The 22,921-nt window shown below is 32.6% G+C and overlaps 1 protein-coding gene across 1 annotated transcript; it reads left to right on the top strand.

The window, feature by feature from the left end:
• Window positions 1–404: 404 nt before the first annotated feature.
• LOC134699843 (4-galactosyl-N-acetylglucosaminide 3-alpha-L-fucosyltransferase 9-like) lies at window positions 405–2,997 on the top strand. The gene is made up of 2 exons (XM_063561251.1): window positions 405–434; window positions 1,895–2,997. The coding sequence occupies exon 2, from the start codon at window positions 1,903–1,905 to the stop codon at window positions 2,995–2,997; it is 1,095 nt and encodes a 364-aa protein (XP_063417321.1). The 5' UTR covers window positions 405–434; window positions 1,895–1,902.
• Window positions 2,998–22,921: the final 19,924 nt, after the last annotated feature.

Here is a 22,921-nt window from a genome sequence, read left to right as displayed (position 1 = left end):
CCTTAAATAATGAGCAAAGCCCCAATCCGCATGTAAAACAATTCAAGAGATAAAAAATGACGGCCTTTACTATGTACAAAAATGGAACGAAAAACAAACTAAATTACAGGCTCCTGACTTGACAGGCACCTGCATACAGAATGTGGCGGTGTTAACATGTTAGCGGGATCCTGGGAGAGTGGTATAACAGAACAACATAAGAATGAACTTTAAATTTAAAATAAGTTGAAAAAGGCTTAAATCATCAGATGGACAAAAAGATAAGCCTAGTACCTATAACTATATACATATCTTCTATTTCTTGTGTCAATTAATTAGTTTGTTTGTTTTGACAAAGCTCAATAAACCCGAAAGATTATTTTACAAATTTTGTCTTAATTTGTTTTTAAGTTAGTCAGCGATGCTGCTTACATTAGTCACTAGATACAGTTTAGGTAAGTTTGTTAAATTCTTATTTTGCATTATCGCTATATTATCCATATTTCCTTTGATATTTTTTTGTGATACTTTTTCATATCATGCTACTCGCTAGAACTGGTAATTATCACAAGAAACTAAGGAGCCACGTGGCATTGCTAATGAAATTGACATGAAATTGACAACGTCGTCATTGGTAAAATAGCGATATACAGTTTTTGGCTTATATCTCTGAATCTAAAACATATCTAACCAGGAATGCATATGTTCATCAGGTCAAGACCTATCTGACATGAAATTTTCAGACGCATCAGACAACATGTTAATGGTTTGCTGTCTCAAAATTAGTAATTTTATAGAAATTTTACAGTTTTTTGGTTATTATCTAGCAAAGTCAGATCTAAAAATAAACCACGTGATCAAAATAGGCAATTGACCCCTTTAGGACGTTTAATCCTTCATAGTAACTTTCTTTATAGTACAAAATATCTTAAAGTGGAACGTAAGGGTACAAAGCAAGTGGTGTCTATGATATTTTGAACCGTTATAAAAGAGAAGATGTGGTATGATCACCAATGAGCTAACTCTCCACAACAGACTAAAATGACACAGAAATTAACAACTATAGGTCACCATACGGCCTTTAATAATGGGAAAAAACCAACCGAATAGTAAGCTATTAAAGGCCACAAAATGACGATGTAAAACAATTCAAACGAAAAAAGTAACGGCTTAATGTATGTACAAAAAATGAACGAAAAGCAAATATGCAACACATAAACAAACGACTTGGGACAGACACATGCATAAAGAATATGGCGGGGTTAAACATAATAGCGGGATCCCAACCATCACTCTAACCTGGACGGTGGTGTTACAGTACAACATAAAAGTGAACTCTAAAAATCAGTTGAAAAAGGCTTTACTCATCAGATGTCTTGTTTATAGCTTATTGAATTTAGAGTAATAAACTTTAAATTCAGACGAACAGGGCGGGGGATAGTTTAAGTTGCCAGGAAACTGTTGTTCTTAACGAGTGTAAATATATATAGAAATTATCGTAATACTTGCATCATGATGGTACGATGATTAAAAGGGTATGGAGAGTTGTCTCATTGGAACTCACGCCACATCTTCCTATATCTATGAATTGAGGGGAGACGTCTATCAATTCTTTAATTTTCTCTCATTACTATTTTTAATCTGTTAACAAAACCGCTACTTTGTAAGTATTTGATACCTGTATATATTCTGGAAACTGAACCTGTCTTTGATCTGTCTATGATTAACCAATACTTTGTTTTAGCATTTGTTATTTATATTTAAGCACCCAATTATTCTTTATTCTTTATTTTGACCATTTTTCTCTTTTCTCTTACTAGTATATCGTTGCCCATTCTACTATTTTCAGTAAACATCATCCACATCCTTATATATGACCATTCAAATACTTCAATGGTATTCTCTTCTATTTTAGCCAAGAATATGTGCATAGGCGTTATAACATTTTTATTTGGGACATGGATACTTTTTACCTTAGGATCAATCAGCTATTTTGGAGGACCATATTTCAATACTGTAAAAAAACAACTACAACCTTTAAGGAAAAATGCGTCTGAAAAGCAATTTACCATTTTATTTCATGCTATACCTACCTGGTTTGATCCTAAAACGTTCAATGTTGATGATTGTAGTTACAAAAACTGCAAATTAATAACAGACAAAAAGCTACTTTTAACAAGTGAAGCTGTCATCTTTCATCACAATTCATTCTCAACATTGCCTGATAAGCCAAGTGGTCAAATATGGATATTTGCTACTCTCGAGAGTCCATATCATACTCGTGAGTCTAAAAAATTGCAGATGAAATTTAATTGGACAATGACATACCGAAGAGATTCAGAAGGATTTTCACCGTATGGATTTCTGAGGAAACAACTCCACAAACCTGTAAAAAATTACAACGCTATATTCATGAATAAAACAAAAAGTATTGCTTGGGTCGTGAGCAACTGTCGATCTCCTTCAAAGCGACATGCTTATGTGAAAGAATTATCGAAATATATTGATGTTGATATTTACGGAGGATGTGGGAAACCTTGCTTATTCGAAGGAGAAGATTGTAAAATACATCTAAGTAAAAGTTACAGGTTCTATCTTTCTTTTGAAAATTCATTATGCAAGGACTATATGAGTGAAAAAATCTTTAGAATGTACAGTGATAGTATAGATTTTATTCCAATCGTTCGAGGTGCTCCTAATGCGAAAGACTATTTGCCACAAAAGACATATATTTCAACGTCTGATTTTCAGTCACCACAAAAACTGGCGGCATTTCTTAAAACTATAAGCAGAGATAAAACACGCTATATTTCATATTTAAAAGAAAAACACAAATATTTGGCAGATAAAAAAGAGATCTTTTACTTGGGATTATGTGATATATGTTATCATTTAAATGTTAAAAAACAAAAGTCTAAAACCATCGATCTACATAAATGGCTATGGAAAAATCAGTGCCATATGCCAAATGACATACATGCAGAGATGGGTCTGATTACTTTCAATGTAATTCATTAAATTATATAATTACTTTGTCCTTTGTACGATTAAAATAAATCAATGATTACATCATTCCTCAAAGTATCTGATTTAATTAATGATTACATTGGCAAAGTAATCATGATTACATCTGATTACAATGAATTATTTAAAAAAAATCAGCAACATTTGAATGATGTGGATAAATAAATGTTTAATATAACTATACCATTTTTGAAATAGGATTTTATTTGATATATGATAAAATATCTAACTTCAAACTTCATCTTTTTAATAAACCATAAAAATTCACAACACATAAACATGAACATTGTGTAACTGGTTATGGCCTGTTACTCTTTATCAGAATTGAATTATTTTTACTTCAATTGAATAAAGGTATATAAAGAGTTTTGTGAGTGTGTTCTGTCAACACTAAAAAGTATTTCAAGGTGAAGTTTCTGGAAGTTAAAATATTAAATTCACAAGGTGCAGTTTCTGGAAGTTAAAATGTTAATGAATATATGTTACCATTTTAAAACTAAGTATAATTTTGATAGTATTGTTTAATATAATTTGTAAGCACGAAATGAGCTTATTTTTTCACTGAAGTATACAAATCAATTAACATGCTTAAAGTTAACAAAAATATTTTAACATGCTAAATATGACCATAAACACAGTTTAAGATATTTCTCAATGTAATTAGAATGTTATCAAAAAGTAATCCGGATTACAGGGTATATTGAAAAGTGATTAATTTAATAAAATTATATGTAATCAGATTGATGGCTGATTACTGATTACAATCAGGGGCGGATCCAGTATTTTCAGTTAGCGGATCGAGGCGAAAAAAAAATTGATGTTTTTTTACGTAAAATTATTGAAATATTCTTCTTAAGGAGTGAAATGTAGATAGCTCGAACTATTGTGTGTTGAAATAAGCGAGGAATTCAAGTTTAAAGCTGAAACAGCCTTAATCCACACCTGACAACAATCTACAGATAGACGGGCGGACAGACGGACGCAAAGTGAGACGAGACAGATCACAATTGCTCACCTAACCAATATATTTTTCAAACGAAAAGTTCTACTTTTACCAGCGATTTTTAATTGTCCTTTCATACTATCTGTTTTTTACTTTTTCGATTTTCGGAGGTCGTGCCAGACTTCACTGTGTTCGCCACAAACAACTAAAATCAGAATGAGATGCATTTACGCAGATATTTTTATTTACTTGGGATCACAAGCATACGGTAATACGGTACAGAATTCGGCTAAATATTTAGGTTGCAATGGAGAAATAAATATAGACACAGAGATACAAATAAATAAACTAACCTTTCGCTTAAAACAGTATTTCTATCTTTCATTACGGATATTATAAAAGAATCTCACCTGCCGACTGTTTTCTGGACCGTGTCATGATGAAATTGTGAAAGTGATTTAGGGATGTTTTGGAACTTCGATTATCAAACAAATTGATTATAAAAACCGTAAACACAATGTTATAGCTGTTTTTACTTTAACAGCTAAAAACCTATTATATCTGTCATTAACGCAGCTCCGCGTTTGACACATTCCTTTCAAATTATTGTTAGAAGTTTAATAAAGCGTAGGTCAGTTGATTAGTAATCACGTTGATTCTGTGAAACTGACTGTTTTATATATACTTTGAATGTTAAAAAAGATTGAATGGTCTCTTTTGATACTCAAATATGTTGAGGTCAACCCATGCTTTGCAAATTTTAGGGGGGCGCACGCCCGCCACGACCCCGCCTAAATCCGCCCCTGATGTCAATGATTAATTGAAAAATTGGACTCAATTTGTAATCAGATTTACAGCTGATTAACGATTACAGTTACAAGTCTGCATACATGTACCCACTTAAATCGATATGGTACAATCCATGCAAGAAGGTATATAAAGTGTTTTTTGATAAAATATGTTATAGTTTGTTCGAATATTTTTGAAAAACGAATTATTCGGTTAAAAAATACGAACGTAAACATTAATGAAATGATCAATAATGTCTTTAATTTGTCAATAAAAGTCTAAAATAATGTAAACATATCTGGAATAATGTGTTTAAGATAAATGGTATAATAAGACGGGAAATAAAAAGACAAGCGACACTATGGAGAGAAAAATTATATCGTTTTATTTATCTCTTTCTATGCATAAAGAAAGAAAAAGAAAGAAATACATCAGTTAAAGGTACGACAAAATGATAAAATGAAAAAAAATACATCTTCTTGTGTCTTGGAAATTGAATTGACGTTATGTTAAGTTAATATTATACAGTGAAACATGACTTAACCGAATCCTGCATAAACCAAAAACCTGCAAAAAAAAAAACCCAACATGTTCTTAAGCACCATCATATCAAATTGTATGCGATGATGAACCTGATAAAACATAACATCGGCCAAAACCGAACAAAATCTTAAGTCCCGAATAGGTTCGATTTAGCAAGTTTTCACTGTATAAACCAACTTTATCAAATTACATTGTTTTCTACTGAATTGAACACAATCAAGTGACAAGTTGAGACATTTCAACTTTACAATGGAAAAATGAATTAAAAGAAGTAAATAATTCGGCAAAATCTATACAATAAAATAAAGAATAAACAAGGGTGAGAAAGGTGGGTGGTGTGTAACCATGGGTATGTATATGTGAGTATTTATCATAGCTTAATTGAGTGAGGGAATCAACGGATGTATATAAATCATAAGTCTGCTAACGATAATCATGCTCACTTTTCAGAATTAAGGTAATGTTTTCGTTTTTGTACCTTTCTGCATGGATTGGCTCATATACTATGTAAGAATATACAGTTAATAGTTATCAAAGGTACCTTTCGTCTATATATTAAGACTCATCAGTGACGCACATATCAAAATATTTATAAAGCCAAACAAGTACAATGTTGACGAGTAATGAGGATCCAAAATTCCAAAAAGTTGTGCCAAATACGGCTAAGGTAATCTATGTTGGGGTAAGAAAATCCTTAGTTTTTCGAAAATTCAAATTTTTGTAACAGGAAATTTATAAAAATGACCACATTATTGATATTCATGTCAACACCGAAATGTTGACTACTGGGCTGGTGATACCCTTCGGGACGAAACGTTTACCAGCAGTGACATCGACCCAGTCGTGTAAATAGTTATCAAAGGTATCAGGATTATGATTTCGTACGCCAGACGCGCGTTTCGTCTACATAAGACTCATCAGTGACGCTAATATCAAAATATTTATAAAGCCAAACAAGTACAATGTTGAAGTTAAACCTGACTAACCCGAATCCTGCATAAACCGAAAAACCTGTATATACAAAACATGTTCTGAAGTACCGTCATATCAAATTGTATGCGATGTGAACCTGACAAAACCGAACATAATCTTAAGGTTCGGTTTAGCCAGGTTTCATTGTATTTGAAATTTGTTAAATTTCATGATTTTAAAAGATAACCTTTTAAATGTTTATAAATCCTTCTGTATTGCTAATGATAAATTATTTTCAGAAAGTAATTATTGAATATGTAGTAGAACATCAAACTTCATATGTTTGATATTTTCATCTGAAATCTAGGATCTGTTATTTCTGTATATGATATCCATAAATGAACCAGACTTATCATGTCTGAAAATTGAATAAGTTTTGAAATCTAATGACAATCATTTCATGCTAAAAGAGAAAATACAAAAGCATGTTAATAAAATCTATTAGTTATTTGTGTATTTTTTTTTATAACGGCATTTTTCATAGGATTAATAGTCACTTATCATTGATATTATGGTGATAGTCCTAAATAAAAAGCTTTATTACAACTGTCACATAAACTTAACATTAGCCAATAAAACTTAACATTGACCAATGAACCATGAAAATGAGGTTAAGGTCAGATGAACCATGATTATAGAAAAACAGACAAAAAACACAATAAACTGTTATCACAGAGATATGTCTCGCCTTTTTGTAATTTTGGTAATGTTTGATCTATTGCTTATAGTATTTGATATATGGACCTGACCACTAAAACTTAACCTTGTTCACTTTTGAGAAGTTAGCTAACACCGCCGCCGCCGCCGGATAACCCTCCCTATGTCGCGCTTTCTGCAACTTAAGACGCAGGCTCGACAAATAAACTATTTGTGTCGACTTTTTTTTTAAAAGGAATGAGTTATCCTTTCTTTAGGATTATTTGCAATAGGAGATACAGACTTACCTACATAACCTTACCCTTAATTTCTCATCCATAAAAACCTCGATCACTCATCCACGAAATGAGGACAAGGTCAGGTAAATCCTGCTTGGTTGACATAGAACTTGAAAATTTCTCATTTACCAGATATAGTAACAGTGAAACCTGACTTAACTCATTGGCCCCTAAGAGATTTCTGGAAAATCAGGCAATTTCGAAAATTTGCAATAATATGCAAATTATATGCAAATTAGCAGACTCTTGGTGCTGTAACTGCTGCTCATCTATTGAACTATGTATTGAAATTTGGGGGCGGATGGCATGGGTGGGGGTTGGGGGGGGGGGGGGGGGAGGTGGAAGATTTTCTCGTGGGTTTGAACCCACCCCCACTGAAAAATTGTCAATTTCCGTCTATTTTCCGATTTTAAAACGACCTTGAGAGGTGAACATTAACCAGACTGTGTTTCTTTGTCATTCAAGTATTACCCTATAGTTACAGCAATCCATGCATGCTAACTGGGAGTATATGGGACTTCAGTGTCTTGATGGCGAATTATTATCGTCAAGTCAGGTCTGCCTAAATGTCCGTTTTTACGGATTTTTTACAAAACGGTGACCTAGATTTTACAGACTATATTCCTATTGGCCATATTATACCTCTTTGTGTTCCTATACCACCTTTGCATGCATTTACGTTAATAGTGTATACCTACAATGACTACCAGTTAAGAAGGGGCCATCAAAAGATGCCCACCTCACCTGATTTTGGCTACTTTTCACGTTTTTCCGATTTTGAACTCTTAAACGGCTTTCAAAGTGCCATATTTTCATAAACAGACGTCTGAGAAGAGTTAATGGACCATGAACTGCTTGGTTGAAGTCCCTGCTATCATGACAGTTAAAGTTGGGCAATTCAAAAAAGGTATGGAGGGTCATACGGGCCATCAAAGAATAGTTGTCGCCATGACGCCTATATGCGTCATTGGGGGTTAATGGGTTAAACGAATCCTGCATAAACCGAAAACCTGTAAACAAAACCAAACATGTTCTGAAGCGCCGCTTATCAAATTGTATGTATTGTGAGCCTGATAAAACTGAACATCGATCAAATATAATAAATAAATTTCACAGGACCCCCCCCCCCCCCAAAAAAAAAACATCTTTTTTTTCCAAACAGACACTCACTCATGGAAATGAGGTCTAAGAAAATGGACAAAAAACAAACAGAACTTCGTTACATAGGGCATTTGCATACAAGATATGACACATCATGGTTTTCAACCTTTTCAAATTGAAAGCTATTAGTACCGTGAAACCTGGCTAAACCGAATCCTGCATAAACAGCAGACCTATAAAAAAGAAACATGTTCTTCAGCAACGTTATTGTATGCGTTGTGAACCCGATAAAATCGAACATTGGCCAAAACCGAATAAAATCTTAAGTCCGGAGAGGTTCGGTTTAGCCAGGTGTCACTGTATATATGAATAGTAAAGTCAGTTGATCATGACTGTTTTCCCTTTGTGCTGCACTCTAAAACATTCATCACAGAAGAGACAATAAAAACATCAAGTCATTGTAGCAAAACTTAGGGGTACATGAACCTCAAATGCATGGTTGCTAATGCAAGTTATATCAAACGCGCGTCTGGCGTATTAAATTATAATCCTGGTACTTTTGATAACTATTTACACCACTGGGTCGATGCCACTGCTGGTGGACGTTTAGTCCCCGAGGGTATCACCAGCCCAGTAGTCAGCACTTCGGTGTTGACATGAATATCAATTATATGGTCATTTTTATAAATTTTCTGTTTTCAAAACTTTGAATTTTTCGAAAAACTAAGGATTTTCTTACCCCAGGAGTAGATTACCTTAGCCGTATTTGGCACAATTTTTTGGAATTTTGGATCCTCAATGCTCTTCAACTTCGTATTTATTTGGCTTTTTAACTATTTTGATCTGAGCGTCACTGATGAGTCTTATGTAGACGAAACGCGCGTCTGGCGTATTAAATTATAATCCTGGTACTTTTGATAACTATATATATCAATGATATAAGGAAATAAAGTTTGATTGATAAACATAACTTATCAGAAAAAGAATATTTGAACACTGGATAAAATACATCAAAGTCGCTGATACAGGAAGAAAAGGCATGCTTCATTTTCTTAAAATGAAAGGATTCAAAAGAATATAAAAAACCTAAAGTTTTGTTTCGTTTTTTACCCCGTTTCTCTGTTTTTTTTGTGTGTTTTTTTCATGTTACTTCTTCATTGTTTAACTCCTATCGGTTGATTATTATTATTATCTTTTTATCTATTTTTCATTTAAAAAAAAAAAAAAAAAAACTTTTTTCTTTTCACCTATGTAATAGAAAATGTGAAATATTCTAAATTATGATTATTAATAATAATGACATTGTATATATCTTTCATGCTTTATATTGTATGTATGTCATGTATATGTTTTAAATGTTGGAAATAAAATAAATCAAAAGTAAAACAAAAAACAAAAAACGCAAGTCCAGATTAAGTTCTTTTCTATCAATAAATAATTTAATTGTGGATGTAACGTGTGTTCTGATTGGCTGACAAGTGTTTTGTTTATCATCTCATAGACATAATTATGTCATGTGACTGTGAAATGATTAATGTTTTTCCATGACTTACGCCAGTTTAAAATGGAATTTAGAATTAAATTATAAGAAATGACTTATATTTTTCTGTTAATGAAGAAATAACATAAATTAACTGTTATTACAGAAATATGTCTCGCTTTTTTGTAATTTCAATAATGCAAATGTTGAAATTAAAATAGCAACACTTTCAACAGATAAGATTTGCAAACAATCAAAGTCAATGAACCATGACTGAAGGAACAATGCTAAACAATCTCCATGGAAATGTGATGTGCCAATACTAATACAACTGCATACCAAATACCATTGACAAATCTTTACACAAACTAAAGCTTTGACCTTGACCATATTTTCTTTTTTTGGACCAAGGACCTCAAATCAAATGACCCCAGGTCTCTATCACTTATGGGTTACCATTAACAATTACAATTAACTTATTTTAAATGCAGAAGGGGTAAAAACTCTCATATGGATTGTCCAGACCGCTTCGGTCAAAATTATTTTTAAGAACCTGAGGATATAACAAGCAAAGCGAAGGAGATTTGTACACAAGGAAACAGTGTTTGGGGAGATAACTCTTACAATAAAATATGTTCGGCCTAACAGGGTCAGTTTTAAATAAAGGCAACAGTAGTATACCGCTGTTCAAAACTCATAAATCCATGGACGAAAAACAAAATCGGAGTAACAAACTAAAACCGAGGGAAACGCATTAAATATAAGAGGGTGGACTTTTTTATCAACAATATATTTGTTGAGTTTGGAGGATTTATATTTCAACAGACAGTCGGTATTCCAATTGGTACTAATAAAGTATATAAAAAAAAATAAAAAGTATTGCAATATGCGTTGTGTTTAAATGTAATATCATTATTTAGTTCTATTGTAATCTTAAATCAATCCTAATTCTATCTTTCTTTTGAGATATGTGACGTCATTTTTGTGCTGTTTCACATTTTCAGATATTTCATAAAGTCAAATGTGCCTTTTCACTACTTCGTATGTGACGTCATTTTTATGATTTATTGCGTTGAGTCCTAGACTGTTTCGGGTGTGTCTATTCTGTGTTGGTCTTTGCATTATGTATTCGTGTTTTGTTTTCTGTAATTAGTTAATACTTCAGTTTCATTATGTATATCTTTTAAATATATTTTATAAAAATTTCCTGTTTGCAATAGCATTAATTGTTTTAAATAATAAGGATGTTCTTATCCCAAGCATAAAACATAGCCGTATTTGACGCAACCTTTTTTCAACTATTGATCTTCATTGCTGTACAACTTTGTACTTTTTTTCACTTTCGATCTTTTACATGTTTTTTATCTTGGCGTCACTGGTGGGTCTTGTGCGGACGAGGCGCGGTTTTAGCGTATTGAATTTTAAACCTGATGCTTTTTGTTATCTATTAATCATGTGTTTCTCTGTGTAAAACGTTCACCTATTTATTTGTATTGTAGTCCTGTAATATTATGTTGTCATTAATGTTATAATAACATTGCCATTAAAGTACGAGGTTTGGCATGCCACAAAACCAGGTTCAACCCACCACTTTTATTCCCCTTTAGAAATGTCCTGTACCAAGTCAGGAATATGGCCATTGTTTTATTATTGTCCGTTTCTGTGTGTGTTACATTTTAATGTTGCGTCGTTGTTCCCCTCTTATATTTAATGCTTTTCCCTCGGTTTTAGTTTGTTACTCCGATTTTGTTTTTCGTCCATGGATTTATGAGTTTTGAACAGCGGTATACTACTGTTGCCTTTATTTAAAACTGACCCTGTTAGGCCGAACATATTTTATTGTAAGAGTTATCTCCCCAAACACTGTTTCCTTGTGTACAAATCTCCTTCGCTTTGCTTGTTATATCCTCAGGTTCTTAAAAATAATTTTGACCGAAGCGGTCTGGACAATCCATATGAGAGTTTTTACCCCTTCTGCATTTAAAATAAGTTAATTGTAATTGTTAATGGTAACCCATAAGTGATAGAGACCTGGGGTCATTTGATTTGAGGTCCTTGGTCCAAAAAAAGAAAATATGGTCAAGGTCAAAGCTTTAGTTTGTGTAAAGATTTGTCAATGGTATTTGGTATGCAGTTGTATTAGTATTGGCACATCACATTTCCATGGAGATTGTTTAGCGTTGTTCCTTCAGTCATGGTTCATTGACTTTGATTGTTTGCAAATCTTACCTGTTGAAAGTGTTGCTATTTTAATTTCAACATTTGCATTATTGAAATTACAAAAAAGCGAGACATATTTCTGTAATAACAGTTAATTTATGTTATTTCTTCATTAACAGAAAAATATAAGTCATTTCTTATAATTTAATTCTAAATTCCATTTTAAACTGGCGTAAGTCATGGAAAAACATTAATCATTTCACAGTCACATGACATAATTATGTCTATGAGATGATAAACAAAACACTTGTCAGCCAATCAGAACACACGTTACATCCACAATTAAATTATTTATTGATAGAAAAGAACTTAATCTGGACTTGCGTTTTTTGTTTTTTGTTTTACTTTTGATTTATTTTATTTCCAACATTTAAAACATATACATGACATACATACAATATAAAGCATGAAAGATATATACAATGTCATTATTATTAATAATCATAATTTAGAATATTTCACATTTTCTATTACATAGGTGAAAAGAAAAAAGTTTTTTTTTTTTTTTTTTTAAATGAAAAATAGATAAAAAGATAATAATAATAATCAACCGATAGGAGTTAAACAATGAAGAAGTAACATGAAAAAAACACACCAAAAAAACAGAGAAACGGGGTAAAAAACGAAACAAAACTTTAGGTTTTTTATATTCTTTTGAATCCTTTCATATTAAGAAAATGAAGCTTGCCTTTTCTTCTTGTATCAGCGACTTTGATGTATTTTATCCAGTGTTCAAATATTCTTTTTCTGATAAGTTATGTTTATCAATCAAACTTTATTTCCTTATATCATTGATATATATAGTTATCAAAAGTACCAGGATTATAATTTAATACGCCAGACGCGCGTTTCGTCTACATAAGACTCATCAGTGACGCTCAGATCAAAATAGTTAAAAAGCCAAATAAATACGAAGTTGAAGAGCATTGAGGATCCAAAATTCCAAAAAATTGTGCCAAATACGGCTAAGGTAATCTACTCCTGGGGTAAGAAAATCCTTAGTTTTTCGAAAAATTCAAAGTTTTGAAAACAGAAAATTTATAAAAATGACCATATAATTGATATTCATGTCAACACCGAAGTGCTGACTACTGGGCTGGTGATACCCTCGGGGACGAAACGTCCACCAGCAGTGGCATCGACCCAGTGGTGTAAATAGTTATCAAAAGTACCAGGATTATAATTTAATACGCCAGACGCGCGTTTGATATAACTTGCATTAGCAACCATGCATTTGAGGTTCATGTACCCCTAAGTTTTGCTACAATGACTTGATGTTTTTATTGTCTCTTCTGTGATGAATGTTTTAGAGTGCAGCACAAAGGGAAAACAGTCATGATCAACTGACTCTACTATTCATATATACAGTGACACCTGGCTAAACCGAACCTCTCCGGACTTAAGATTTTATTCGGTTTTGGCCAATGTTCGATTTTATCGGGTTCACAACGCATACAATAACGTTGCTGAAGAACATGTTTCTTTTTTATAGGTCTGCTGTTTATGCAGGATTAGGTTTAGCCAGGTTTCACGGTACTAATAGCTTTCAATTTGAAAAGGTTGAAAACCATGATGTGTCATATCTTGTATGCAAATGCCCTATGTAACGAAGTTCTGTTTGTTTTTTGTCCATTTTCTTAGACCTCATTTCCATGAGTGAGTGTCTGTTTGGAAAAAAAAGATGTTTTTTTTTTTTTGGGGGGGGGGGGGGGGTCCTGTGAAATTTATTTATTATATTTGTTCGATGTTCAGTTTTATCAGGCTCACAATACATACAATTTGATAAGCGGCGCTTCAGAACATGTTTGGTTTTGTTTACAGGTTTTCGGTTTATGCAGGATTCGTTTAACCCATTAACCCCAATGACGCATATAGGCGTCATGGCGACAACTATTCTTTGATGGCCCGTTTGACCCTCCATACCTTTTTTGAATTGCCCAACTTTAACTGTCATGATAGCAGGGACTTCAACCAAGCAGTTCATGGTCCATTAACTCTTCTCAGACGTCTGTTTATGAAAATATGGCACTTTGAAAGCCGTTTAAGAGTTCAAAATCGGAAAAACGTGAAAAGTAGCCAAAATCAGGTGAGGTGGGCATCTTTTGATGGCCACTACTTAACTGGTAGTCATTGTAGGTATACACTATTAACGTAAATGCATGCAAAGGTGGTATAGGAACACAAAGAGGTATAATATGGCCAATAGGAATATAGTCTGTAAAATCTAGGTCACCGTTTTGTAAAAAATCCGTAAAAACGGACATTTAGGCAGACCTGACTTGACGATAATAATTCGCCATCAAGACACTTAAGTCCCATATACTCCCAGTTAGCATGCATGGATTGCTGTAACTATAGGGTAATACTTGAATGACAAAGAAACACAGTCTGGTTAATGTTCACCTCTCAAGGTCGTTTTAAAATCGGAAAATAGACGGAAAATGACAATTTTTCAGTGGGGGTGGGTTCAAACCCACGAGAAAATCTTCCACCTCCCCCTCCCCCCCAACCCACACCCATGCCATCCGCCCCCAAATTTCAATACATAGTTCAATAGATGAGCAGCAGTTACAGCACCAAGAGTCTGCTAATTTGCATATAATTTGCATATTATTGCAAATTTTCGAAATTGCCTGATTTTCCAGAAATCTCTTAGGGGCCAATGAGTTAAGTCAGGTTTCACTGTTACTATATCTGGTAAATGAGAAATTTTCAAGTTCTATGTCAACCAAGCAGGATTTACATGACCTTGTCCTCATTTCGTGGATGAGTGATCGAGGTTTTTATGGATGAGAAATTAAGGGTAAGGTTATGTAGGTAAGTCTGTATCTCCTATTGCAAATAATCCTAAAGAAAGGATAACTCATTCCTTTTAAAAAAAAAGTCGACACAAATAGTTTATTTGTCGAGCCTGCGTCTTAAGTTGCAGAAAGCGCGACATAGGGAGGGTTATCCGGCGGCGGCGGCGGTGTTAGCTAACTTCTCAAAAGTGAACAAGGTTAAGTTTTAGTGGTCAGGTCCATATATCAAATACTATAAGCAATAGATCAAACATTACCAAAATTACAAAAAGGCGAGACATATCTCTGTGATAACAGTTTATTGTGTTTTTTGTCTGTTTTTCTATAATCATGGTTCATCTGACCTTAACCTCATTTTCATGGTTCATTGGTCAATGTTAAGTTTTATTGGCTAATGTTAAGTTTATGTGACAGTTGTAATAAAGCTTTTTATTTAGGACTATCACCATAATATCAATGATAAGTGACTATTAATCCTATGAAAAATGCCGTTATAAAAAAAAATACACAAATAACTAATAGATTTTATTAACATGCTTTTGTATTTTCTCTTTTAGCATGAAATGATTGTCATTAGATTTCAAAACGTATTCAATTTTCAGACATGATAAGTCTGGTTCATTTATGGATATCATATACAGAAATAACAGATCCTAGATTTCAGATGAAAATATCAAACATATGAAGTTTGATGTTCTACTACATATTCAATAATTACTTTCTGAAAATAATTTATCATTAGCAATACAGAAGGATTTATAAACATTTAAAAGGTTATCTTTTAAAATCATGAAATTTAACAAATTTCAAATACAATGAAACCTGGCTAAACCGAACCTTAAGATTTTGTTCGGTTTTGTCAGGTTCACATCGCATACAATTTGATATGACGGTACTTCAGAACATGTTTTGTTTATACAGGTTTTTCGGTTTATGCAGGATTCGGGTTAGTCAGGTTTAACTTCAACATTGTACTTGTTTGGCTTTATAAATATTTTGATATTAGCGTCACTGATGAGTCTTATGTAGACGAAACGCGCGTCTGGGGTACTAAATCATAATCCTGATACCTTTGATAACTATTTACACCACTGGGTCGATGTCACTGCTGGTAAACGTTTCGTCCCGAAGGGTATCACCAGCCCAGTAGTCAACATTTCGGTGTTGACATGAATATCAATAATGTGGTCATTTTTATAAATTTCCTGTTACAAAAATTTGAATTTTCGAAAAACTAAGGATTTTCTTACCCCAACATAGATTACCTTAGCCGTATTTGGCACAACTTTTTGGAATTTTGGATCCTCATTACTCGTCAACATTGTACTTGTTTGGCTTTATAAATATTTTGATATGTGCGTCACTGATGAGTCTTAATATGTAGACGAAAGGTACCTTTGATAACTATTAACTGTATATTCTTACATAGTATATGAGCCAATCCATGCAGAAAGGTACAAAAACGAAAACATTACCTTAATTCTGAAAAGTGAGCATGATTATCGTTAGCAGACTTATGATTTATATACATCCGTTGATTCCCTCACTCAATTAAGCTATGATAAATACTCACATATACATACCCATGGTTACACACCACCCACCTTTCTCACCCTTGTTTATTCTTTATTTTATTGTATAGATTTTGCCGAATTATTTACTTCTTTTAATTCATTTTTCCATTGTAAAGTTGAAATGTCTCAACTTGTCACTTGATTGTGTTCAATTCAGTAGAAAACAATGTAATTTGATAAAGTTGGTTTATACAGTGAAAACTGGCTAAATCGAACCTATTCGGGACTTAAGATTTTGTTCGGTTTTGGCCGATGTTATGTTTTATCAGGTTCATCATCGCATACAATTTGATATGATGGTGCTTAAGAACATGTTGGTTTTTTTTTTACAGGTTTTCGGTTTATGCAGGATTCGGTTAAGTCATGTTTCACTGTATAATATTAACTTAACATAACGTCAATTCAATTTCCAAGACACAAGAAGATGTATTTTTTTTCATTTTATCATTTTGTCGTACCTTTAACTGATGTATTTCTTTCTTTTTCTTTCTTTATGCATAGAAAGAGATAAATAAAACGATATAATTTTTCTCTCCATAGTGTCGCTTGTCTTTTTATTTCCCGTCTTATTATACCATTAATCTTAAACACATTACTCCAGATATGTTTACATTATTTTAGACTTTTATTGACAAATTAAAGACATTATTGATCATTTCATTAATGTTTACGTTCGTATTTTTTAACCGAATAATTCGTTTTTCAAAAATATTCGAACAAACTTTAACATATTTTATCAAAAAACACTTTATATACCTTCTTGCATGGATTGTACCATATCGATTTAAGTGGGTACATGTATGCAGACTTGTAACTGTAATCGTTAATCAGCTGTAAATCTGATTACAAATTGAGTCCAATTTTTCAATTAATCATTGACATCAGGGGCGGATTTAGGTGGGGTCGTGGCGGGCGTGCGCCCCCCTAAAATTTGACAAACATGGGTTGACCTCAACATATTTGAGTATCAAAAGAGACCATTCAATCTTTTTTAACATTCAAAGTATATATAAAACAGTCAGTTTCACAGAATCAACGTGATTACTAATCAACTGACCTACGCTTTATTAAACTTCTAACAATAATTTGAAAGGAATGTGTCAAACGCGGAGCTGCGTTAATGACAGATATAATAGGTTTTTAGCTGTTAAAGTAAAAACAGCTATAACATTGTGTTTACGGTTTTTATAATCAATTTGTTTGATAATCGAAGTTCCAAAACATCCCTAAATCACTTTCACAATTTCATCATGACACGGTCCAGAAAACAGTCGGCAGGTGAGATTCTTTTATAATATCCGTAATGAAAGATAGAAATACTGTTTTAAGCGAAAGGTTAGTTTATTTATTTGTATCTCTGTGTCTATATTTATTTCTCCATTGCAACCTAAATATTTAGCCGAATTCTGTACCGTATTACCGTATGCTTGTGATCCCAAGTAAATAAAAATATCTGCGTAAATGCATCTCATTCTGATTTTAGTTGTTTGTGGCGAACACAGTGAAGTCTGGCACGACCTCCGAAAATCGAAAAAGTAAAAAAACAGATAGTATGAAAGGACAATTAAAAATCGCTGGTAAAAGTAGAACTTTTCGTTTGAAAAATATATCGGTTAGGTGAGCAATTGTGATCTGTCTCGTCTCACTTTGCGTCCGTCTGTCCGCCCGTCTATCTGTAGATTGTTGTCAGGTGTGGATTAAGGCTGTTTCAGCTTTAAACTTGAATTCCTCGCTTATTTCAACACACAATAGTTCGAGCTATCTACATTTCACTCCTTAAGAAGAATATTTCAATAATTTTACCTAAAAAAAACTCAATTTTTTTTTCGCCTCGATCCGCTAACTGAAAATACTGGATCCGCCTCTGATTGTAATCAGTAATCAGCCATCAATCTGATTACATATAATTTTATTAAATTAATCACTTTTCAATATATCCTGTAATCCGGATTACTTTTTGATAACATTCTAATTACATTGAGAAATATCTTAAACTGTGTTTATGGTCATATTTAGCATGTTAAAATATTTTTGTTTACTTTAAGCATGTTAATTGATTTGTATACTTCAGTGAAAAAATAAGCTCATTTTGTGCTTACAAATTATATTAAACAATACTATCAAAATTATACTTAGTTTTAAAATGGTAACTTATATTCATTAACATTTTAACTTCCAGAAACTGCACCTTGTGAATTTAATATTTTAACTTCCAGAAACTTCACCTTGAAATACTTTTTAGTGTTGACAGAACACACTCACCAAACTCTTTATATACCTTTATTCAATTGAAGTAAAAATAATTCAATTCTGATAAAGAGTAACAGGCCATAACCAGTTACACAATGTTCATGTTTATGTGTTGTGAACTTTTATGGTTTATTAAAAAGATGAAGTTTGAAGTTAGATATTTTATCATATATCAAATAAAATCCTATTTCAAAAATGGTATAGTTATATTAAACATTTATTTATCCACATCATTCAAATGTTGCTGATTTTTTTTAAATAATTCATTGTAATCAGATGTAATCATGATTACTTTGCCAATGTAATCATTAATTAAATCAGATACTTTGAGGAATGATGTAATCATTGATTTATTTTAATCGTACAAAGGACAAAGTAATTATATAATTTAATGAATTACATTGAAAGTAATCAGACCCATCTCTGCATGTATGTCATTAGGTATATGGCACTGATTTTTCCATAGCCATTTATGTAGATCGATGGTTTTAGACTTTTGTTTTTTAACATTTAAATGATAACATATATCACATAATCCCAAGTAAAAGCTCTTTTTTTTATCTTCCAAATATTTGTGTTTTTCTTTTAAATATGAAATATAGCGTGTTTTATCTCTGCTAATAATTTTAAGAAATGCCGCCAGTTTTTGTGGTGACTGAAAATCAGACGTTGAAATATATGTCTTTTGTGGCAAATAGTCTTTCGCATTAGGAGCACCTCGAACGATTGGAATAAAATCTATACTATCACTGTACATTCTAAAGATTTTTTCACTCATATAGTCCTTGCATAATGAATTTTCAAAAGAAAGAAAGAACCTGTAATTTTTACTTAGATGTATTTTACAATCTTCTCCTTCGAATAAGCAAGGTTTCCCACATCCTCCGTAAATATCAACATCAATATATTTCGATAATTCTTTCACATAAGCATGTCGCTTTGAAGGAGATCGACAGTTGCTCACGACCCAAGCAATACTTTTTGTTTTATTCATGTATATAGCGTTGTAATTTTTTACAGGTTTGTGGAGTTGTTTCCTCAGAAATCCATACGGTGAAAATCCTTCTGAATCTCTTCGGTATGTCATTGTCCAATTAAATTTCATCTGCAATTTTTTAGACTCACGAGTATGATATGGACTCTCGAGAGTAGAAAATATCCATATTTGACCACTTGGCTTATCAGGCAATGTTGAGAATGAATTGTGATGAAAGATGACAGCTTCACTTGTTAAATGTAGCTTTTTGTCTGTTATTAATTTGCAGTTTTTGTAACTACAATCATCAAAATTGAACGTTTTAGGATCAAACCAGGTAGGTATAGCATGAAATAAAATGGTAAATTGCTTTTCAGACGCATTTTTCCTTAAAGGTTGTAGTTGTTTTTTTACAGTATTGAAATATGGTCCTCCAAAATAGCTGATTGATCCTAAGGTAAAAAGTATCCATGTCCCAAATAAAAATGTTATAACGCCTATGCTCATATTCTTGGCTAAAATAGAAGAGAATACCATTGAAGTATTTGAATGGTCATATATAAGGATGTGGATGATGTTTACTGAAAATAGTAGAATGGGCAACGATATACTTGTAAGAGAAAAGAGAAAAATGGTCAAAATAAAGAATAAAGAATAATTGGGTGCTTAAATATAAATAACAAATGCTAAAACAAAGTATTGGTTAAACATAGACAGATCAAAGACAGGTTCAGTTTCCAGAATATATACAGGTATCAAATACTTACAAAGTAGCGGTTTTGTTAACAGATTAAAAATAGTAATGAGAGAAAATTAAAGAATTGATAGACGTCTCCCCTCAATTCATAGATATAGGAAGATGTGGCGTGAGTGCCAATGAGACAACTCTCCATACCCTTTTAATCATCGTACCATCATGATGCAAGTATTACGATAATTTCTATATATATTTACACTCGTTAAGAACAACAGTTTCCTGGCAACTTAAACTATCCCCGCCCTGTTCGTCTGAATTTAAAGTTTATTACTCTAAATTCAATAAGCTATAAACAAGACATCTGATGAGTAAATCCTTTTTCAACTGATTTTTAGAGTTCGTTTTTATGTTGTACTGTAACACCACCGTCCAGGTTAGAGTGATGGTTGGGATCCCGCTATTATGTTTAACCCCGCCATATTCTTTATGCATGTGTCTGTCCCAAGTCGTTTGTTTATGTGTTGCATATTTGCTTTTCGTTCATTTTTTGTACATACATTAAGCCGTTACTTTTTTCGTTTGAATTGTTTTACATCGTCATTTTGGGGCCTTTAATAGCTTACTATTCGGTTGTTTTTTTCCCATTATTAAAGGCCGTATGGTGACCTATAGTTGTTAATTTCTGTGTCATTTTAGTCTGTTGTGGAGAGTTAGCTCATTGGTGATCATACCACATCTTCTCTTTTATAACGGTTCAAAATATCATAGACACAACTTGCTTTGTACCCTTACGTTCCACTTTAAGAGATTTTGTACTATAAAGAAAGTTACTATGAAGGATTAAACGTCCTAAAGGGGTCAATTGCCTATTTTGATCACGTGGTTTATTTTTAGATCTGACTTTGCTAGATAATAACCAAAAAACTGTAAAATTTCTATAAAATTACTAATTTTGAGACAGCAAACCATTAACATGTTGTCTGATGCGTCTGAAAATTTCATGTCAGATAGGTCTTGACCTGACGAACATATGCATTCCTAGTTAGATATGTTTTAGATTCAGAGATATAAGCCAAAAACTGTTTATCGCTATTTTACCAATGACGACGTTGTCAATTTCATGTCAATTTCATTAGCAATGCCACGTGGCTCCTTAGTTTCTTGTGATAATTACCAGTTCTAGCGAGTAGCATGATATGAAAAAGTATCACAAAAAAATATCAAAGGAAATATGGATAATATAGCGATAATGCAAAATAAGAATTTAACAAACTTACCTAAACTGTATCTAGTGACTAATGTAAGCAGCATCGCTGACTAACTTAAAAACAAATTAAGACAAAATTTGTAAAATAATCTTTCGGGTTTATTGAGCTTTGTCAAAACAAACAAACAAATTAATTGACACAAGAAATAGAAGATATGTATATAGTTATAGGTACTAGGCTTATCTTTTTGTCCATCTGATGATTTAAGCCTTTTTCAACTTAATTTTATAGTTCATTCTTATGTTGTTCTGTTATACCACTCTCCCAGGATCCCGCTAACATGTTTAACACCGCCACATTATGTATGCAGGTGCCTGTCAAGTCAGGAACCTGTAATTTAGTTTGTTTTTCGTTCCATTTTTGTACATAAAAAAGGCCGTCATTTTTTATCTCTTGAATTGTTTTACATGCGGATTGGGGCTTTGCTCATTATTGAAGGCCGTACTGTGACCTATAGTTTTTAATATCTGTGTCATTTGGTCTCATGTGGAGAGTTTTCTAATTGGCAATCATACCACATCTTCTTTTTCTATATTTATACTTTGATACGTCAGACGAACGTTTCGTCTACACAAGACTCATCAGTGACGCTCAGATCAAAATAGTTAGCAAGCCAAACAAGTATAAAGTTGAAGAGCATTGAGGACCCCAAAATCCCAAAAAGTTGTATATCTGTTATATGTTAATTTGATTAATTATTCATTCACACACACCGTCTAAATTTATCATGTAACACAAATGTTTCCAAACAAGTAAGCATAAATATTAAAATATCTAAAGTAAGGGTGTCTAAAAGATAAAAAAAAAAAATAATTGCTAGCTTTTGAAATTACTGCAATCACGTTTCTTGCGAATCATTTAGTCAATCAGAAACACATTTTGCCCAAAATAAAATGCATTTCGTCTGTTTCACGTTAATGCATGTATGTTGTCAATACTATTAGCTTGATGGAATACAAATTCAAAAAATGCAAAAAGAGATGATCAACGCAATTAAGGTACATGCTTTAATGAGAAATTTATTAAGCAACAAATCGCCGACAAAACATAGCATATTCGATATTGCCGCTTACCACAGCTACACTACATGCACTAAACATATTTGGAAACTGAGTTAATTATGTATTTGGACAAAAGTTGGACAAATTTTGATCATATGTGTTTTGTCATGATTTTGCTTAAACATTTTATGGCGAAGGCGCCACCTAATATTCTCATTAAAGAGAGCCTCTGACCTTTGTTAGTCTTGTAATTTTTTTTATTGTCATTTATTTATATGTTTTGGAATTTTATATGACGTTAATTTTTACTGAACTAGTACACATTTTTATTTAGAGGTCAGCTAAGCCCTGATTCTGGATGCGGAATT

The sequence above is a fragment of the Mytilus trossulus genome, unplaced genomic scaffold (genome assembly GCF_036588685.1).
Source record: "Mytilus trossulus isolate FHL-02 unplaced genomic scaffold, PNRI_Mtr1.1.1.hap1 h1tg000085l___fragment_1__unscaffolded, whole genome shotgun sequence".
Classification (NCBI taxonomy): domain Eukaryota; kingdom Metazoa; phylum Mollusca; class Bivalvia; order Mytilida; family Mytilidae; genus Mytilus; species Mytilus trossulus.
This window is presented reverse-complemented; position numbering and strand designations above follow the sequence as displayed.